We start from the raw sequence: 20,840 nt of genomic DNA on the forward strand, positions 1-20,840 counted from the left end.
TACTACTATGAATACTGAAATGCCATAATTGAGGCTTTTTTTTTTAACTTTGCAAATGGAATAAAGGAGAGAAGGAAGGATGGGATTGTCCTGAGATATTTAGATCAATGTTAGAGAAAAGATTCAAGTTGATATTCTGATAAACTTGATAAATCACATGGACAAATCTGATATTTATGCAAGTAAACGAAATAGAAAACAATATAACTGGGTGTAAAGAAAGGAGATAAAAAAACACAAAGTTAAATAGTCCCTCACATTGGTCACAAGTCCAAATCAGCTGGCTCAGAATGTCATTTACTGCAGAAAGCCTCACTAAATTTCCTCCTTAAAGGAATGACTTTGTTCCTAGGAAATCTACACTAGTGTATAGAAATAAAGGGGCATACTGTCTGCATCTTGCTCTTAGATAATTCAGAAAAAAGTGTGTGTATATCTATATCAATACCTATCTAGAATAAACAAGTGTGATGAAATGTTAACAATTGATAAACCTGGGTAAAGGGTAGGTATATGGGAGTTCTTTGCATGTTTTTTCAACTTTTATGCACATGTGAAATTATCTGAAAGTGAAAATGTTTGTAAAAATTTAAAAACATACCATTTCAAAATAGGCTGTATTTATATAAGGAGTGCCAATGTTTCTGCTTAATTTTTTTGTGGTAAGATTTTAGTCTTCCAGAAAAAGTTTCATATTGGTTATTATTGTGAAAAATAATGAAGTGGGCTGCTTCTAATTTTTATAAGTTCCTTTTGAATAACTAAGCAGCTACACCAACTTAAAGATACTTCTCTATAATTTTTAAAAATTCAAAAAGGATGTCTCATAAAGTAAGAAAATAAACTGTGGTTTGTTCCTCCATTGTTGTTAATTTGCAATGTCCCACTTATCTCTGATGGGACATCAGTAAATTTACTTGCCTTATTGTACTTATTCCTTGATGTATTTCTAATGATTATATCATTCTCTGAAGACTTACATTTGTACCCCCTCAACAATTGTGAGATAAAGTGTTGTATTTGAATACACTAAATGAATAAGAACTATCATGAGCTCTTCAGAAAGTAACGAGCTTAGAAGTCACCAAAATTCCCCCTGTAGTATTTTTTAAGATAGGATAAATCCTTTCCAAATAAACAACAAAGTAGAATTTGATTTACTTTTTTCTTTCTTTCTTTCTTTACACCAACAGAACAAATCCATGCTAAAGCCCGGTTTTTCCTTTTGTTTACAACCTCATATATATCAGCTGTCTCTGTCGAATTTATTTCCCCATAGTGTCATTTTATTGTAACTTTGTGTTTTATACTTTTCTAGTGAAACGTGACTGATAACTCTTTTTTTTATGTGTGCAATATTTTAAAGATTGTTTTTAAGATTCTGCTTATACAAAATACCAACAAAAGTAGGTGAGGCCTCTGTGAGGAAATCTATGCAATTTCACTCAGAAAAAAAAAATGGATAGGAAGGGTCTCTACGTAACAGGACGAGCAGGAACCGTTAAGGCCGTCAACCCATAGAGAAAGCCTCGTGTTTGTACACAGACACGCACGTGTTTACACATTCATGTGAACACAGGCACCCAAGAGAAGGGGCTGTGGGGCTCAGCTCTGGGGCACGAGGGTGACGGGAGGAGAGGGAGAGCCCTGGGTCACCACACACAGCCACGCAGGCGAAGTGGACCGCAGGTACAGAAGGCGCCGGGAGGCGGCTGCACAGCCATACCCAGAGCTCGCCAGGCCAAGAGCCTGCAGGGACGCACTCCGGACACGAGCAAGGCCAACACCCCTGACTAACAGTCAATCACTGGGCACACACAGCACGACCCCTTTTCTTCATTAAAGCATGGACACATGTTCCCTGACTAACAGTCACTGGGCACACACGGCACGACCCCATTTCTTCATTAAAGCAAGGACATGCGTTAAACTGAAAAGCCTGGAAGAATCTATGAAAACATAAACCACCAGGCCAGGTGTAGTGGCTCACGCCTGTCATCCCAGCACTTTGGGAGGCCGAGGCGGGGAGATCACCTGAGGTCGGGAGTTTGAGATCAGCCTGGCTAAGATGGTGAAATCCCAACTCTATTAAAAATTACAAAAATTAGCCCAGTGTGGTAGTGGGCACCTGTAATCCCAGCTACTCGGGAGAATGAAGGGGGAGAACTGCTCGAACCCGGGAAGTGGAGGCTGCAGTGAGCCGAGATCGCCCCACTGCACTGCAGCCTGGGTGACAGAGTAAAACTCTGTCTCCAAAAAAAAAAAAAAAAAGGTCGGGCGCAGTGGGTCGCGCCTGTAATCTCAGCTCTTTGGGAGGCCGAGGCGGGTGGATCATGAGGTCAGGAGATCGAGACCAGCCTGGCTAACACGGTGAAACCCCGTCTCTACTAAAAATACAAAAAATTTGCCGGGCGCGGTGGCGGGCGCCTGTAGTCACAGCTACTCGGGAGGCTGAGGCAGGAGAATGGCATGAACCCGGGAGTCTGAGCTTGCTGTGAGCTGAGATCACACCACTGCACTCCAGCCTGGGTGACAGAGCCAGACTCTGTCTCAAAAAAAAAAAAAAAAAAAGGAGGAAAAGGGGCAAGAAGCTGGGCTTGAACCTAGCTGGACCTTCCGCCACTCGGCCCAGCCTCCATCCGTGACTGGCACCCTGTAAATGGGCACCAGGAAGCTCCGCCACCCTCACCAGGATGGTGGGGCTGGGCGGCCACGGGACCAGGGGCTGGGGTGCAGGCCGGATCTGAGTCTCTCCTCCCGTGACGCCCCCGCCCGCCCTCACGGGATGATGTCTGTGTACTCCCGATCCTTCCCCTTGCTCTCTTTCCACTTCCTGTACCTCACGGAGGCGTCCACGTTGGCGGGCGAGAAGGTGTTGGGCTCGTTCAGGAGGGAGATCACACTCAGGAGGATGGTCCTGACGTTCTGCGTGGGGTTCCACCTCTCTGAGGGCAGCTCCCCGCTCTAGGGGTCGTCCACCGGGGGGTGGAGGATGGAGATACACACGTCCCCCGTCTCGTAGATGTTAGGGTGCCACATCTTGGTCAGGAACCGAAAGGCCAGTGGAGAGTATGGGTAGTCGATGGGGAACTTGAGGCGCGCCTTGAAGTAGCCGCCCTCGTAGTAGGTGTTGGGGGCCCGAAGATGGCCACCTCCCAGTTGTACAGGTCGCCGTAGTCCAGCAGTGTCACGCGGAAGCCCTCGACCAGCTCCTTGAGCTCCAGCAGCAGCGCCTTCTGCGAGCTGGGCACTAGAGGCCGAGCCATGGCGGCGGCGGAGGGGCCCGGGGTCGGCGGCGCGCGGGGTCGCGAGACCACCGCGAGTTCGCGAGATGGGCCGGGCCGCGTACCGTCCGGGGGGGGAGCCACCACGGCCGCCGCCTGCCTCCTCCTCTGCTCCGCCGCCGGGAACCCCGAGCGCTCCCCCAGCTCTGGACTGATAACTCTTAAAGAGGCAACTTGCTTTATGAGAATTTCTTCTGAATTCTCTTATATCAGACAGCACAAGATATAGAGAATTATGGATGTAAAGACCATATAAACATAGTTTACGGATGAATAACGCCCATTATTTTCAGCTGCAGGGTTTAGACAGTGTGGAAGCATTGACCACCAGACTTCATTTCCATTGCTGATGAACATCACCTCCAACTCTCATTAACAACAACAAACACACACACACACACAAATTAAAAAGTCATCTTTTAAAAATCCTGAGCTGATGTAGTCTGCCAGCTAGCCCTTCCTTTCTCAAGTGGCCACTGATAATTCTGCAAGGAAATATTAGAATCAGATTAGATATTTGGAGCCTAAGTCAAAATAATTGCACATTTGTCCATTTTGGAAAGTAATGGAGGCGAGGGTGTGTGTGTATGCACTTACATGGACGCACACATGCATAGGTACACACACATGTGTTGTGTTTTCTTGTGCTTTAATTTTTATTTTTAAATTGTAAATTGACAAATCATAGTTGTGTATATTTATGGAGTACAAAGTGATGGTATAATTTATGAATACAATTTGGAATAATTATATCAAGCTAATTAGCATCCACCACCTCAAATACTTGTCATTTTTAATGGGGAATGCATTTGAAATTTACTATCTTAGTGATTTTTAAAATGTGGAATTCTTTACTATGTACTGTTTTCACCGTTTTGCAATATATCTCAAAGAAAAAAAAACCTTATTATTGCTTTTGTATAAATGAGGCTTTGTACCTTTTGACCAGTATCTATCCATTCCACCCCACACCTCCAGCCTCTGCTAAGGACCATTCTGCTCTCTGCTTCTTTCAGTTTGATTATTTTAGATTCCACATATAAGTGAGAACATGCAGTTTTTGTCTTTTTTGGCTTGGCTTATTTCTTTTAGCGTAACATCTTCCACTGTTGCTGCCAATGAAAAAATGATTTTTGTAAAGGCATGTAATTGTAATAGTCTCTTATGATGCTTTGTATTTTTGTGGTATCAGTTATAATGTCTCCTTTTTCATTTCTAATTTTATTTGAGTCTTCTTTCCTTTTTTCTTCGTCTAGCTAAAAGATTATTGGTTTTATATTTTTAAGAAACTTAGTTTTGTTCATCTTTTGTGTCATTTTCTAGTTTTCATTTCACTTATTTTTGCTCTGATCTTTATTACTTTATTTCCTTCTGCTAACATTGGAAGAATTTGTTCTCCTTTTTCTATTTCCTTGAGGCATAATACTAAGTTGTTTATTTGAGATCTTTCTTCTTTTTGCTGTTGATGTTTATTGCTATAAACTCTCCTCTTAGAAATGCTTTTGCTGCATCTCATAAGTTTCGGTATGTTGTGTTTCCATTTTTGTTTTTCTCAAGATATTTTTACGTTTCTTGTTTAATCTCTTCATTGACCTATTGGTTGTTCAAGAGCATGTTGCTTAATTCTTTTAATTTTAATTTCTTCATTCACCTGTTGGTGGTTCAGCACCATGTTGCTTAATTTCCACATATTCGTACATTTTCTGGAATTCCTTCTATTGTTGGTTTCTAGTGTCATATCATTGTTGTCTGAAAAGGTACTTGATATAACTCTAATATTAAATTTGCAAAGATTTGTCTTGTGGTCTAACCTGTTGTGTATCCTGCAGAATGTTCTATGTGTCCCTGAGAAGAATGTGTATTCTGCTGCTGTTGGGTGAAGTTTCTGTATGTGTCTTTTAGGTCCATTTGGAGTAAAGTGTCCTTCAAGTTCAATGTTATTTTCTATCTTTTTTTTTTTTTTTTTTGAGACAGAGTCTCGCTCTGTTGCCCAGGCTAGAGTGCAGTGGTGCAATCTCGGCTCACTGCAAGCTCCGTCCCCCAGGTTCACACCATTCTCCTGCCTCAGCCTCCCCTGCAGCTGGGACTACAGGCACCCGCTGCCACTCCCGGCTAATTTTTTTGTATTTTTAGTAGAGACAGGGTTTCACCGTGTTAGCCAGGATGGTCTCGATCTCCTGACCTTGTGATCCACCCGCCTCGGCCTCCCAAAGTGCTGGGATTACAGGTGTGAGCCACAGCGCCCAGCCCTATCTTTTTATTTTAATAAAATAACTACCTAATTTATGACAGTAGGAAAGTAGGATCTGGTGTTCTCTGAGCTTCTTTGATTCGTGGGCAGGTGTCTGTTGCTGAATTTTAAAAGTTCTCAGCTATCCTTTTTTCTTTTCACATTCTGGGTGAATGCAGTTTTCATAAAAGGTGCTAGATTTGTGCAACCCTAAAGATAGGTGACTCCTCTGACTCACAGATCCTTGAGAGCCTCTCCCGAACAGAGTTTATCCACACACCCCAATTCCCATACCCACTCTCCCACATAGGTGTTCTGGCCACCAGTAGTCTCTGAAGGATGGAAGATGAAGAGACATAGCATGACCTTTACGTGAGTCTCTACTCCTCCCAAAAGAATGAATGTTCCTGGAAACTTCACCAACAGAAAATCAGGGGATATCAATATATGTAAGCACTCATTACTCACGTAATGGAGGCTTGGCAAAATGTGACACTTAAATTTCTGCTCAGGGAGGGTAGAAAATAGGCACAGAGAATAGAGAGACTGGTAAAGAATAAAGGCTCAAAGGTGATTGAGTTGTGTTATAGGAACGTCTTGATCAGGCTTTGCTTTATTTTTCTCTTGTGGAGTATGAAACTGGGTGTTACAATTAAATATATTTCTTGATTTCCTAAAATGTTATAGGCTGTTTCCAATTTTTGTTATTTTTGGAGTTTCTTAAATCGAAATTTGATTCAGGATAATTAAAAAAATAATGTTAATGGTAAGATGGAAAGTAGGTCAAAAGGCAATCGTGTTAAACAAGAGGATAATTGGAGATAGGACCTTGAACGTGAAAGTAATCTTAAATTCTTGACTATTACGATACAGTTTGCATAAAGAACTGAGATTTCTTCAGAAAACTATAGTGAAATGGGACACTACAAATCAGATATAAATTTAAAATGAACACATTTATTCAATACATATCCATAGGTTATTCTGGATTAAATGTATACATTTTAAGAATAAAGTTTTAAATTTGAAAATGAAAGACTGTTTCTCATCTAAAAGACCGTTGGCTTCAAGATACTTACAACTCTGTTAAATCATCTTCCATTGGTTATAGTTGGTTATGGCAACGGCATCCCCAAATCTGGCTGACCCATACTACGTTTTTCCTAAATTTCTTTTTTCTTCTGTATCTTGCTAAGGCTGCTGGTTCATCATCCCAATTTCCTGTATTTAAAACCCCAGTGCCACCTTTGACCTTGTCCTTTCTCTTCTGCTCTTCATGTCTTCTGTCTCTCACATTCATTCCAACCTACACATCCCAGTGGCCTATTTCTATTTAAGCACCCAACCCCCTCTCTCCTGAATGACTGCAGAAAGCTTTCTCATCTCTGGACTCATAACACAACAGTTATTGTTACACATGACTGTCAGATGTGTGGAGTTCTTGAACCATAGTTCTGTGGTGTCATCATTCATTTTAAAAATTTTGATTGGCTCCCAATTACCTAGAAAATAAACTTTAGTGTCCTTTGCTCAACATGTGAGGCCCTCCACAATCTAATTTCACACACTCCAAAACCTTATTTCTACCCACTCTCTTCCAAGGACCCTGAACCCCACATTCCAGGCAAATCCAGTCACTGAACACTTGCAAAGGCCATCAGAAGTCACTGCATAACCAATCCGGTCTGACTCCTATGTTTTTTAGTGCTCTATCCCCTTTGTCTGAAATGCCTTTTCCTCCACCTCTATTTTTATTTACCGGCACCTTCCACAGCTTTCAACATTCAGTTTGTCATGAAGGCAGCTGTTACAGACTGGACTAGAAGACTGTGAACTGAATTGGTGGTTTCCAAATCAGTATCACACTTGATTCCCACCTCCAGAAATTTTGTTAGAGGGGCCCTGGAGTAGAGCCAATGAGTCTTACACACACACACACACACACACCCCAAAACAAACACACACTTACCCTAATGACTATCTAGGTGCCAGCCCTAGCCTAGGCCAGGCTGGTGGAACATGCTGGATTAAAAACAACAGGACACTGAGAAAGTATTTGCTACACATACATACGGGATTTGACCATGTGTTATTTACAGATAACCTAACTCATTGGAGTAAAACCTATCTTAAATTGGCATATGGTATAAGATATGTTGTAGCATTTTATCAGTGAGAATTTGTAAGGTTTTATTTGTGAAAACTGATAAGACTGTATTTGTGACCATCTCAAGGAAGGCCTGTCATATGCCATTCTCACCTGCCAAGCTGGCTGCAGTCCCTTCCTCTCCTGGCCTCACTTTGCCCCTAAGGGCGCCTCCATTATTATACTCACGGCCTTCCATTTTCTAATACCGTGTACTGATCATTTCAACACATGCCTTATTCTCTAAATAGACTGAAAGATTCATTAAGTATCTGAAAAGCAAATGGTGATGAACTTGCCTAAAATAAAAAGCATGAACCATTCAAGTTTCTAAGACAGAGTGTAGCAGCCACCCCAGATGATTGCAATCACCTCCCTATTGATCTCCCAGCTGACACATTCTATGTATTTGTAACTCAGCAACCAGAGTGATCCTTTAAAAATTGTTAGAGAGCACTGCTCCTCTTAGTAAAGCACTACCCCACTCCAGTCACGTAGCTTTCTGATTCACAGGAGTAAAAGCCAAAGTCCTTATAATGGCCTAAAAATCTTACATAATCTGTTGCTTTTCAGATTTCATTCACTACCATCTTCCCCCTTCTCTCTCTGTTCCAGTTACAACAGCTTGTTGCCCCCCTCAAACACAACTAGCATGTTCCTGCCCCAGGGCCTCTGCACCTGCTCTTTCCTCTTAGTGCAACAAGCTTGCTCCAGATATCTGAAAGGCTGACTGTCTCGCTACCTTCAGATGTGTGTTCTAATATCTCTTTATCAATGAGAGCTTCTTTGTCCATCCTGGGCATCTTCTTGCCCTTCCTTGCTTTATTCTTCCCCATGGCACTTATTCATATTGGACACTAAATATTTGTTTCCTTAGCTAGGCATTCTTCTCCTACCCTCACAACAGTAGGAATGCCCTAAGGTTCTGAGAAGACTCCTGTGCTAGGTTTCCAGACTCCTGTCCTCTCACATTTGGTGCTCATGCACCTCTTGGTCATTAGTGCACTCCAGAGGTTAGGACTTAGAGTATGTGGCTGTCCTTCAGAGGAGGGAAAGAGATTGCTTGGGAGCAGAGAAGGGAGCTTTGGCCTCGCAGTGCAGGATCCCTGTGCCCACAGGCCTCTGTGTGTTGACAGCAATGCTCTTGGTGTCCACCTGCACTGCCCTCTGGTGTTCAGTCAAAATCAAGCAAATAGTTACGAACTGCTATAGCGGATTGTTACCAGGTCCTGAGTCTGAGTGTTGGAAACACAAACCCAGAAGCAAACAAATCTGCCCAACACCCCTGACATGTGGGTTTCACAGAAAATACTGATGTCAGAGTGGCGTGTTAAATGACACAACAGTGACGACACAATCATAAAAATCTACACTGTGGACTCTGTCCTAGTTTCTTTAACGAATTGCATGGAAAAAAAAGATGGAAGGGGAAGAATAAGAATGAAGAATGCTTTAGAGACTCTGCAGTCCATCATAATATCCGTACAAGGATTCTGCTTTTTTAAAAAAAGAAAAATGGTGTGAAAAAATATGTAAGACTGGCCAGGCACCGTGGCTCACACCTGTAATCCCAACACTTTGGGAGGCCGAGGTGGGGGGATCACTTGAGGTCAGGAGATCAAGCCTGGCCGACAAGCCTGGCCAACATGTCAATATGGTGAAACCCCGTCTCTACTAAAAATACAAAAAATTAACCAGGCATGGTGGTGGGCGCCTGTAATCCCAGCTAATTGGGAGGCTGAGGCAGGAGAATCACTTGAACCCAGGAGGCAGAGGTTGCAGTGAGCAGAGATCTGCACTCCAGCCTGTGTGACAGAGTGAGACTCTATCTCAAAAAAAAAAAAAAAAAAAGTAAGACAATCAGAGAAATTTGAACAGAGACTGGATTTTGGTTAAAAGAAAGTAATTCTGGCTAATTTTTTACATGTATTATTTTAAAAAGGGGATCCTTACCCTTTGGAGATGGATACTAAAATATTCATGGATGAAATGATAGGATGCCAGAAATGCTCTTCAATAAATCTATGTCAGGGAAGTGAGATCAGAGGAATCAGGACTGTCTAAAACTGAAGCTGGGAATTAGGTCAATGAGTTAATTATACTATTCATTCATTATGCTATTTATTTCCTTTTGTATATTCTTTAAATTTTTAATAATAATAGTAATAAAAATACGTTGAACATGGTAGAGATGGAAAATGTATAGAGACAGAAGAAGAAATATTCTTATTTTTTATTTCATACAATTCTGTAGTTTCACATTTTGTTTTGTTTTACTGTATTTATGCATTAACTCTATAATTGTAAAACATGCTATTAATAATTAAACTGACCTTATGAAAATTCTTGGAGAGTGGAAACTTTGAAACTCAAGTGCTAGGTACATAATTAAAATATATCACTCAGGTGACACCTGATGACTCACATCTATAATCCCAGTACTTTGGGAGACAAAGATAGGAGGCTCCCTTAAGCCCAGCAGTTTGAGACCAGCCCTGGCAATATAGTGAGAGCTTGTTTCTACAAAAAAAAAAAAAAAAATTATTTTTAATTAGCCAGGCATGGTGGCATACACCTGTAGTTCCAGCTATTCAGGAGGCTAAGGTCAGAGGATAGCTTGAACATGAAAGTTCAAGACTATAGTGAGCCATGGTCATGCCACTGCACTCCAGCCTGGGCAACAGGGTAAGACAATGTCTCAATAAACAAACAAACAAATAAATAAATAATAAAGTATTCCATTCAACATTTTTACTTTAGTAATGCTCAACGTTTGGTTTTTCTTTTATGCTGTATTTTCTAGACAAAATTCACATATAGTATAAAGTAGAAGAAACTAATGATTAAATTCATTGTTTGTAACTGTATTCAGTTTCTTATTTTCATCATTTGTTTAGAAACTTTTTTTCTTTTTTGTGACGGAGTCTCGCTCTGTCGCCCAGGCTGGAGTGCAGTGGCGGGATCTCAGCTCACTGAAAGCTCCGCCTCCCAGCTTCACACCATTCTCCTGCCTCAGCCTCCTGAGTACCTGGGACTACAGGTGCCCGCCACCATGCCCAGCTAATTTTTTGTGTTTTTATTAGAGACAGGGTTTCACCGTGTTAGCCAGGATGGTCTCGATCTCCTGACCTCGTGATCTGCCTGCCTCGGCCTCCCAAAGTGCTGGGATTACAGGTGTGAGCCACAGCCCTGGTCTGTTTAGAACTATTTTTAAAGAATTATTGCACTTCTCTTCGGATAGAACAACAAAAATACATTTTAAGAACACATATTTATATGTATAAAAATATAAAATTTTGAAAAGTTGAATATTTCAAGCCAATTATGTAGATGTCCTTGCCCTTCTCTGAGCTGCTGACTCACATTCCACGAAGCGGGATGGGTCTCACAGGGGCTGTCAGGATGCAGGCTGCGACGTGAAGGCCACTCAACACTCACAGGATTGGATGGGTTTGTGAAGGAATTTGGGGTGAGCCTTAGCTCCTTAACATTTCCTTTGAGTAACATCAGTGCTTTTGACATTTGGCTTTACTGCATAAAACTGTAAGTGTGTGCAGAGATGTACGTTTCTGAATAAATCACAAAATTGACAAGCAACTGCCATGCATTGTTTTTTGTATCATAGCTAACTGATAACGTACAGACTGCAACATTTACTTATTCAAATACTTTACAGATCTGGTATTTTTTTTTTTGCTTGTACTTCCCAGGAATTTGACATCAGAGACATATTCTATTATTTCCATATCTATTGAAATGAACTCAAATAAAAAATGAGGATGTTTCATTATACATTTAAAATGTGAGTTTTCCCATTTAAAGTCATGCAAACTGAGGTTACTATAAAAAAGATTTACAATTGTGCAGAATGAATCACTGAAAAATTAGTTTATTCTAAAGATCATGTACTCAGAGTAAATATATTTAAATTTTATTACTTTCAGAGTAAATATATTTAAATTTTATTCGATTTCTCCTTTGTCAGCAAATTAGTTAATAACATCACTGATATCTTAGATGTTTGTGGACACAAAGAGAATAGAAGTAAACATCATGACCCTCCAGGAGCTCAAAATCCTAAGATTTTTATGGGCAGCCCCAGAGGTATAAAATTCAAAAGGACATTACTTCTCCATTTCTGATTAGGTACGTGATGTTCTGGGATTATGCATGACTCTTGGATACTTGAGAGTAGTAATGACAGTGATCTCTGAATTAACATAGTTCAACTTTTATAATAATTATGGCCTTCAGCCATGTGAAGTTTGTGGAGCACTGAGATTTCTTGGGGCGATTTTGTAACAGCTAATTCTTAACAGCAATGTTATTTCAGGCTTTTTGGCTGTTCCCTGTTACAACTGCTGATCTTTTATTCCCATAATGGTACAGAATTCTTTGAGAAAAATAAATTCATCTTTTCATTCATTCAAGGGAAAAATTGTCACCACAAGCCTATGGCTATACTGTTCTCCATCATTTAAAGAATAAAAGGAATAATCTGACTGAAATTGATTATCTAAGCTTATATATGGTTTTGATACAATGGTTAACATGTGCATTTTTAACAAGTGATATGGTTTGGCTGCAACATTTACTTATTCAAATACTTTTAAAGATATGGTTTTTTTTTTTTTGACTGTACTTCCCAGGAATTTGATGTCAGACACATTTTCTATTATTTCCATATCTATTGAAATGAACATAAATTTAAAAAGGGGATGTTTCATTACACACTTATTAATGTGTGTAATTAAGCTGGAAGCCATTATCCTCAGCAAACTAACACAGGAACAAAAAACCAAATATCCCGTGTTCTCACTTACAAGTGGGAGCTGAACAATGAGAACATATGGACAGAGGGAGGGGAACAACACACCCTGGCACCTGTCGGGGGAGGGCCGGTGGTAGAGAGAGCTTCAGGAAAAATAACTAATGCGTGCTGGGTTTAATACCTAAGTGATGGGTTGATAGGTGCAGCAAACCACCATGGTACACATTTGCCTATGTGAGAAAACTGCATGTCCTTCACATATATCCTGAAACTTAAAATAAAATGAATACATAAGTACATAAAATTTTAAAAGATAAAAAAATCTTAATTGTATGTGCGTAGGTCCCTTTGATTGAAAGTGAGATAGAAATAATTTTTTAAAACTTACTATTCAAAATTTGCAAAACTAAATAAAAGTAAAAGAAATTTACATTTTGTCTCTGTATTGATACAAGACAAAAACATTGTGTGGGAAACCTGGAGTTGAGGACGAACGAGATTCTGAGAATAAAAATCCCTGGTACATAGCCAAAATTTCAGAACTTCAGATTTTCAAGGGCTATAAAATATGTAACTTCAAGCCACCGTCTCCAATAGATTAAAGGAACCAGGTAATATCTATGTCCCAGGGAGAAAGAATAGAAAATTGGCTGAGTTCTATCACTGACAAAACTTAGTGGGAAGGAAGGATGTGGAAGGTGGGAGGGTGGGGGGATCCCCGGCTTGTGGGGTGGAGAGGGGCTGTGCTTTAGCCTCCCACTCCTCCTGCCCCTCCCCCTCCCTCTGCACCTCCCCGCCCTCTGCCCCCCCTCCCACCACCCCTCCCCCTCCCACTGCCCCTCCCCAACAAAGGAGCCCTTTGTGATGTCAAGGCCCCAGCTCTGTGACACAGGCCTGGGCCCCAGTCCCTAGTCTCCACTGGGATGCCCAGAGCTCAGTTGCTTGAAAGCAATGCGCCTATTCACATGGAGAATCTTCCCTTTCCTTTAAAATTACTTAGCGCCTCATCGCTGAACGCCCCCAGCCCCACACCATGGGTGTTGGATATCCTCCTCACCTTGGTGTTTGCCCTGGGGTTATTCTTTCTGTTACTCCCCTACTTCTCTTACCTCCGTTGTGACGACCCCCCCCTCACGATTGCCTGGGAAGAGAAAGGTAAGGAGCTCTCAGTTCAAACCCACAGAGCTTGATTCTCTCCTTTCTTTTTATTATTAGTTCCACTTTTCCAAATCCAGTGGAGAGAATTCTGCGATGGGAAGTCTCAGAAGACACCAGAACATCATGCTTCCAGGGAGAGGCAGGGCAGCCAGGGCTTGGTAGGGGCAGATCGTGTACTGGGATTTCCATCCCAAGCTCTCAGTCCATCTGTGGGGGAGCGCAGGAGACATCAAGGCAAAATCAAACCCCTGGACTCAGCCCCAGGACCGGTCATGAGACTGGGGAGGTCCCTATCGGAGACCAGGCCCTGAGCCCTGGCTCATGAGCCACTTTCTGCGGCAGGTGGCTCGGGGCCCACCCTCCTGTGTGTAGGGTGATCTGGGGCCTGTGCTGGGCCCCCCAGGGCCTCCCACCGGGGCCTGACATCTCCTCTGGTCTCCTGGGAAGCAGAATCCTACCTGACAGCTCAGCAGTGCCTGCGGGCCTGAGCCTGGGTGTTCCTGGAGAGGAGGAACAGGGACTGACGGCGTCCGTGGTGGACCTCATATTGAAAATCCCTGTGTGTGTGTGTGCTATTTTTATTTTATTTTATTTTATTATTTTTTGAGATGGAGTCTCGCTCTGTCGTGCAGGCTGCAGTGAAATGGAGAGATATTGGCTCACTGCAACCTCTGCTTCCCGAGTTCAAGCTATTCTCCTGTCTTAGCCTCCTGAGTAGCTGGGATTACAGGTGCCCGCCACCACGCCTGGCTAATTTTTGTATTTGTAGTAGAGACGGGGTCTCACCATGCCCAGGCTGGTCTCAAACTCCTGACCTCAGGTGATCCACCCGCCTCGGCCTCCCAAAGGGCTCGGATTACAGGCGTGAGCCACCACGCCCGGCCCCCTCTTCCTGTTTTTCTAAGAAGAAAAGGAGTTTGTCATCCATTTAAACATGAGTGGGAGGAAGCACACAGAGCTCCCTGAGCAAGACTAAGACAGCCATGCGGTTCGTGAGTGCAGCGTGCTGCGGCTGGGCTGGGGGCGGAGAGGGAGAGCCGGTCCCAGCTCCTCGCGGTTTCTTGTCTCCCAGCGTCATCGTGTCTCCCGGTGTCCAGTACGGTGGAGGGGGAGGCCCAGAGGCAGGATGAAAAACCACAGTCTGAGAGGTAAGGCTCTGCCAGGGCACACTAGAGTTAATTTGATCTCGTCTGTCCCGGAGGGAACTGACTCTGAAGAAGTCAGTTGAAGAAGCCTGAGGTGGGGGCTCCTAGGAAGGAAATCAGAACCCCGGGTCCTTCTCAGATTCCATGCCGGAATGAAGCCATGGTGGGCCAGGGACTGGGCATTACCCAGCAGGGGGCAGTGTGTGTGTCCTGGGGAGACCAATGCCTGCCTGGATGCGGAGGGGGGTGAGGGGGCCTCCTGCTCCCTGGGAACAGCTGTTCAACTCTGCTAAGGCTGATAGCTCTTTGAGACCACCCCAGTCCTTTCTCCCCACAGGGCAGTTGTGAGGACTGTGGGGGTGGGGGGTCCGTGTGTGGAAGCCCTTTGTGAATGACAAAGCCCCGCCCTCCATGCCTTGCTATTACCGTTGGGCCATGTGGCTTTGGACACAGATGTGTGGGTTCCAGGGTCTAATTCCCCATGGTCTTCCCTGAAGAAACAGCCACTCAGCCTCCTGTGAGATCCCAGGCCCCTCCCTCACTGCCCTAACCCGGTCTCCTGATTTCCAGCTTGTAGAGAGTGCCCGAGAGGCCTGGAGGAGACTTGGGACCTGCTTTCACACCTGCAGAGGTGAGGCACTTCCCCCTCCCTCATCCTTCCTACCAGGGCTGGGATGCGACCCCAGGGCCATAGGCAGCCTGGAGCTGACCTGGGATGGGGAGACCTGGGGGGTAGAGGATGGGAGTACAACCCTGGGGTGAGGGGTAGCAGGAGAATCGGCAACTCAGGGTGTGGGGTGGTGGAGGCGCTGTGGCCCAAGCGCCCACTCTGCTCTTCGGCCCCACCTGCTCCTGGCTGCAGCTCATGCCTCCTGTCTCCTGCAGCCTCCTGGGTCCATACCTTGACAAAGGTGGCCTTTCTCAGCTCTCCGGTCCAGACCTCCCAGGTGAGGTGGGCAGAAGAGCACCTGATGGAGCCTCCCCGTCCTCTCATGAGCCTATGGAAGATGCTGCTCCCATTCTCTCCCCGGTAGCTTCCCCGGATCCTCGAGCCAAGCATCTTCAGGATCTGGCCTCCACCCCATCACCAGGCCCAAGGACCACCTCAGTCTCCTCCCTAAGTGCCTCCCAGCCACCAGAACCTTCCCTTCCCCTAGAACAGCCCTCACCCGAGCCACCTGCACTTTTCCCTCACCCACCACACACGCCTGATCCTCTGGCCTGCTCTCCGCCTCCTCTGAAAGGTTTCCCTGCTCCCCCACTGCGGGGCTCCACACTGATGACTCCATCCCCTGAGGCAGCACTTCCACTGGGCACCGTCCCTCAAAGCTTGTCTCCACATGGAGATTTGGCAGCTTCTGTCCCAGCCATCGCAGGCCTTGACGGCTCAGTCAGTCGTGTTTCTGCCTCCTCCTGGTGGCAGGAGACAACCAGAACCTGGTGCGCCTTCAACTCATCAGTCCAGAAAGATCATCTTTCCCGCCACCCACCAGAGACCTGTCAGATGGAAGCTGGTAGCCCATTTTTGCTCAGCTCTGATGGCCAGCATGCCGTGGGGATACAAGTCACAGAAAGAGCCAAGGTCAACATTTGGAAAGAAAAAGAAGATGATGGATCATTTACAGACCAAATGACCCCAGAAAAGCACTTAAGCTCTTTGGGAAATTTAGTGAAATTGGATGCTGAGCAGGACACCACAACCCCGAAACCCTTCTGGAACATGGGAGAGAACTCGAAACAGCTGCCCAGTCCTCAGAAGCTCTCAGATCCTAGGCTATTGCAGGAGAGTTTTCGGAAGCATAGCCAGCTTTTCTGGGGCCTCCCCTCTCTGCACAGCGAGTCCCTGGTGGCTAATGCCTGGGTAACTGACAGGTCTTATACTTTACAGTCTCCTCCTTTCTTGTTCAATGAAATGTCCAATGTCTGCCCAGTTCAAACGGATACTACACTGTCCCCACTGCTTTTCCAGGCCCAGCCCCTGTCCCATCTGGGGCCCGAGCCCCAACCCTTTATTTCATCCACACCCCAATTCCGGCCCACACCTATGGCTCAGGCTGAGGCTCAGGCCCATCTTCAATCCTCTTTCCCAGTCCTATCTCCTGCTTTTCCATCCCTGATTAAGAACACTGGAGTAGCTTGCCCTGCATCACAGAACAAAGTGCAAGCTCTCTCCCTACCTGAAACTCAGCACCCTGAATGGCCTTTGGTGAGGAAACAACTAGAAGGTGGGTTGGCTTTACCCTCTAGGGTCCAAAAATCTCAGGACATCTGTAGTGTCCCCACTCCTAACCTTCCTCAGGAAAGCTTGACATCCATTCTGCCTGAGAACTTTCCAGTCAGTCCTGAACTCCAGAGACAACTGGAGCAACACATAAAAAAGTGGATCATCAGACACTGGGGCAACCTGGGAAGGATCCAAGAGTCTCCGGATCTGATGCAGCTTGGGGACGAATCGCCAGGGACAAGTCAGGCCAAGGGCAAACCCAGGCCCTGGCAGTCCTCCATGTCCACAGGCGAAAGCAGCAAGGGGGCACAGAAGGTGAAGTTCCAGCTAGAGAAGGACCCGTGCCCACATCTGGGGCAAATTCTGAGGCAGACCCCGCAAAATCTATCCAGGGGCATGGAAAGCTTCCCAGGGAAGGTTCTGAGGGACACCTCTGAGGAGTCGGAAAGGATCTTGAGGAAGCCCTTGAGTAGTGACTCGGGAAGTGATTTACTAAGATGCACAGAGAGGAATCGTATAGAAAACCTCCTGAAAGCCCACATAGGCAGAAGGTTGAGCCAGACCAACGAGGGCTTGGTCCCCCTGACTGTGCATCGATCCTGGCTTGCTGCCAACCAGGCTTTTCCCGTGCCCAACACCCACGTGAAAACCAGCAATCTAGCAGCCCCGGAAAGTGGGAAAGCCTGTGTGAACACAGCCCAGGTGCTTTCCTTCCTCGAGCCGTGTGCTCAGCAGGTGCTGGGAGCCCACATTGTGAGGTTATGGGCCAAACACAGGTGGGGTCTACCCCTCACAGTCCTCAAGCCCATTCAGTGCTTTAAACTGGAAAAGGTTTCATCCTTGTCCCTTACACAGCTTGCCAATCCCTCCTCAGCCACCTGTGAATCTGGGACTGGCTCAAAAGTTGAGGTGGCCACGTCCCTTAGAAAGCCACCAATGGCAAGTCTGAGAAAGCAGGTGCTGACCAAAGCATCTGTTCACACGCCAGAGAGTCTTCTGGCCTCCTCACCTGCAGGTGAGCAGTTCCAGATGGCCCCACAAGGGATGCCATCTTGGAATGGTCATGGGCCCTTGAAGGCTCCTTCAGCTGGACAGGAGGGCAGGTGGCCATCTAAGCCCCTCACATACAGCCTCACAGGCAGCACCCAGCAGAGCAGGAGCTTAGGAGCCCAATCTTCAAAGGCTGGAGAGACCAGGGAGGCAGTGCCACAACCCAGAGTCCCCTTGGGAACCTGTATGCTGGCAAACCTCCAAGCCACAAGTGAGGATGTGCGTGGTTTTGAGGCTCCAGGGACCAGCAAAAGCTCTCTACTCCCTACAGTGTCTGTCTCCCAAGATCCAAGAAAGCTGTGCCTTAGGGAGGAGGTTGTTAGTGAATTTGAGCCTGGAATGGCCACGAAGTCAGAGACTCAGCCTCAAGTTTCTGCCACTGTTGTGCTCCTTCCAGATGGGCAAGCATCTGTTCTGCCCCATGCTTCAGAGAATTTGGCTTCTCAGGTGCCCCAGGGCCATCTCCAGAGCATGCCTACTGGGAACATGGGGGCTTCCCTGGAGCTACGTGACTTCACGGCAGCCAGAAGGAGCAACAGCAACCTGGGGCACAAGGAGGTCAAGAACCCAAACTGTCAAGGCTCATGCGAGAGCCAAAGGCCGATGTTTCCCTCTACTCACAAGAATGAGAACTCTAGGAAGCCCTACGAGGGCTTAGAAAAACATGAAAACTTAGAAAAACATGAAGAGAGGCTTGAAGGATTGAGGACTCCTCAAGTTACCCCAGTCAGGAAAACAGAAGACACCCATCAGGATGAAGGCATCCAGCTACTGCCATCAAAGAAACAGCCTCCTTCAGTAAGCCACTTTGGAGAAAACATCAACCAATTTTTTCAGTGGGCTTTTTCAAAGAAAAAATGTAAGCCAGCACCAGTCACTGCTGAGAGTCAAAAAACAGTAAAAAAGAGATCACGTGTGTACAGCAGCAGTGCTGAAGCTCAGGAGCTCATGACAGCAGTTGGACACATACTGGAGGAGAAAATGTCACTTTGCCATGCGCACCATGCCTCGAAGGTAAATCAGCACAAACGGGAGTTTCAAGCCCCCGTCTGTGGGGTTCCCTGCAACCACAGGCACCTCTTCCACTCAGAACACAGCAGAATACTGAGCTATGCAGCCAGCAATCAACAAGCCACTCTCAAGAGCCAGGGTTGTCTCAACAGAGAGAGGCAAATCAGAGATCAGCAGCCCTTGAAAAGTGTCCGGTGCAACAATGAACAATGGGGCCTGTGACATCCCCAACTCTTGCTCCCCAAGAAAGCTGTATCCCCAGTCAGTCCCCCTCAGCACTGGCCAAAGACACCCAGTGCCTCCAGCCACCATCACCACTGTCCAAAGCACTGTCTTCTTTGGGAAGGTATCTGATTTTGTCAGTCACAAATTCTTTTTTAGCCTTCCCTAGAGAAAAACAAGTCCCTAAGAAAAAATTCACTCTGTAGAGAAAAAATATTTTCTCATGTTAGTACATGCAGAACATTTAATATTCCACAATATATATGGTTTTTAATTCATAAGAGGATGATGGCTTTTATTTGTGCCATGCTTGGTGTGAGCTTGGTTTCTAGAAGCGACAGGACATGGAGGGATGCTGACAGTGGTGCTGTAAGCCCACCTTCATCCTGAGTTCCTTCACTGAACCTTAGATTTCTGTAATACTGTCTTTACACAAACAACAAAAAACTCTAAAAACAAGATGAGATAAACCTTTGAAGATCCCACTCTGAAATAAGGTTCAACTCATCTTTCCACTACTACTGTCTACCTCAAACTTTATGCAGCTGTAGGGAGAAGGTTTGCAGAGATGTCACAGGGCTGAACATCTCCATGCAGGCTCCAGGAAGTGCCACAGCCCAGTAGCTTCTTGTGTCACAAAATAGTGGAAGTTTAGGTGGGAGAGTGCTGGGCTCTGAGTTCAGAAGGGGGAGAAGTCTTGACCCTGGGTATCCTGGTGGAGAATAGGTAATGTCTGCCCTGCGAAGCCCCTTCTCTCCCTGACAAAGGCTGGGATGGAGATGGGCCCTCTTAGCTCAGCCAACATGTGAAGCACGGAGTCCCCATCCCACTGTCTCTCCCTTTCTCGCACTCTGGAGTGGCAGTGGGGACAGACCTTCCAGCTCTGTGCATGTGTAGGTGGGGTCTGGAGCCCGGGGGGGCCATGGAGGCTACTGAGGGCCATGAACTCCCCTGCCCCAGATGAGTGAATGACCCTGCTCCTGGGTTACCGGCCTTTGTCTATCTCACCTACGTGTCTCTCAGCTTCAGAGTAGTTCTGGGTGAATGGAGTAGGGTATGCCTGTGTGTGCAGAGGCTTCTGATCGTGGGACTCTGTAGGATGCAGACAGAGAACTGAAAAGGAGGTGAAGTGGTGTGTGTGAGGGAGTCATAAGTGGTGCGGCGACCCAGGAGACTCTGACATTCCAACCCCTCAGACAGGCCTAGGGGGCCTAGTGTCTCATCCTGGCCCCACCCCAGGGTCCATCCCTGCTCCAGCTCCCAGATCACAGACCTAGAAAGACCACATTTACCCCCAACACAGAGGGCCATATTAGTGAGAAGGCAAAGTGAATAAGGAAGATGAATTTCTTAACATCTTTGATAAGCTTGCACATAATAATCTATTGAACTTTTTTTTTTTGAGACAGAGTTTTGTTCTTTTCCGAGGCTGGAGTGAAGTAGTGCAATCTCGGCTCACTGCAAACTCCGGCCTCTGGGTTCAAGCCATTCTTCTGCCTCAGCCTCCCAAGTGGCTGAGATGATAGGCACCCACCACCATGCCTGACTAATTTTTATATTTTTAGTAGAGACGGGGCTTTGCTATGTTGGCCAGGCTGG

The 20,840-nt window shown here is 45.6% G+C and overlaps 1 protein-coding gene and 1 pseudogene across 1 annotated transcript; one reads left to right on the plus strand and one right to left on the minus strand.

The window, feature by feature from the left end:
* Nucleotides 1-2,567: 2,567 nt before the first annotated feature.
* Nucleotides 2,568-3,266, minus strand: LOC129478343 (ubiquitin-conjugating enzyme E2 R1-like; annotated as a pseudogene).
* Nucleotides 3,267-13,270: 10,004 nt separating this feature from the next.
* On the plus strand, nt 13,271-19,507 carry LOC129478344 (spermatogenesis-associated protein 31A1-like). Its single transcript, XM_055269962.2, has 5 exons — nt 13,271-13,586; nt 14,627-14,737; nt 15,305-15,365; nt 15,620-16,215; nt 16,666-19,507. Exons 1-5 carry the CDS (start codon nt 13,355-13,357, stop codon nt 19,239-19,241), a joined length of 3,576 nt encoding a protein of 1,191 aa, XP_055125937.2. The 5' UTR covers nt 13,271-13,354; the 3' UTR covers nt 19,242-19,507.
* Nucleotides 19,508-20,840: the final 1,333 nt, after the last annotated feature.

Source organism: Symphalangus syndactylus, chromosome 3 (assembly GCF_028878055.3).
Source record: "Symphalangus syndactylus isolate Jambi chromosome 3, NHGRI_mSymSyn1-v2.1_pri, whole genome shotgun sequence".
In the NCBI taxonomy this organism is placed as follows: Eukaryota; Metazoa; Chordata; class Mammalia; order Primates; family Hylobatidae; genus Symphalangus; species Symphalangus syndactylus.

What these genes read in the sequence shown, in the direction of transcription:
- LOC129478344 (XM_055269962.2), top strand. Translation starts at nt 13,355, where the DNA reads ATGCCCAGAGCTCAGTTGCTTGAAAGCAATGCGCCTATTCACATGGAG. An exon ending in GATTGCCTGGGAAGAGAAAG is followed by an intron (nt 13,587 to 14,626) that starts GTAAGGAGCTCT and finishes GGAGAGGGAGAG; the next exon opens with CCGGTCCCAGCTCCTCGCGG. An exon ending in CCAGAAAGATCATCTTTCCC is followed by an intron (nt 16,216 to 16,665) that starts GCCACCCACCAG and finishes ATGTCTGCCCAG; the next exon opens with TTCAAACGGATACTACACTG.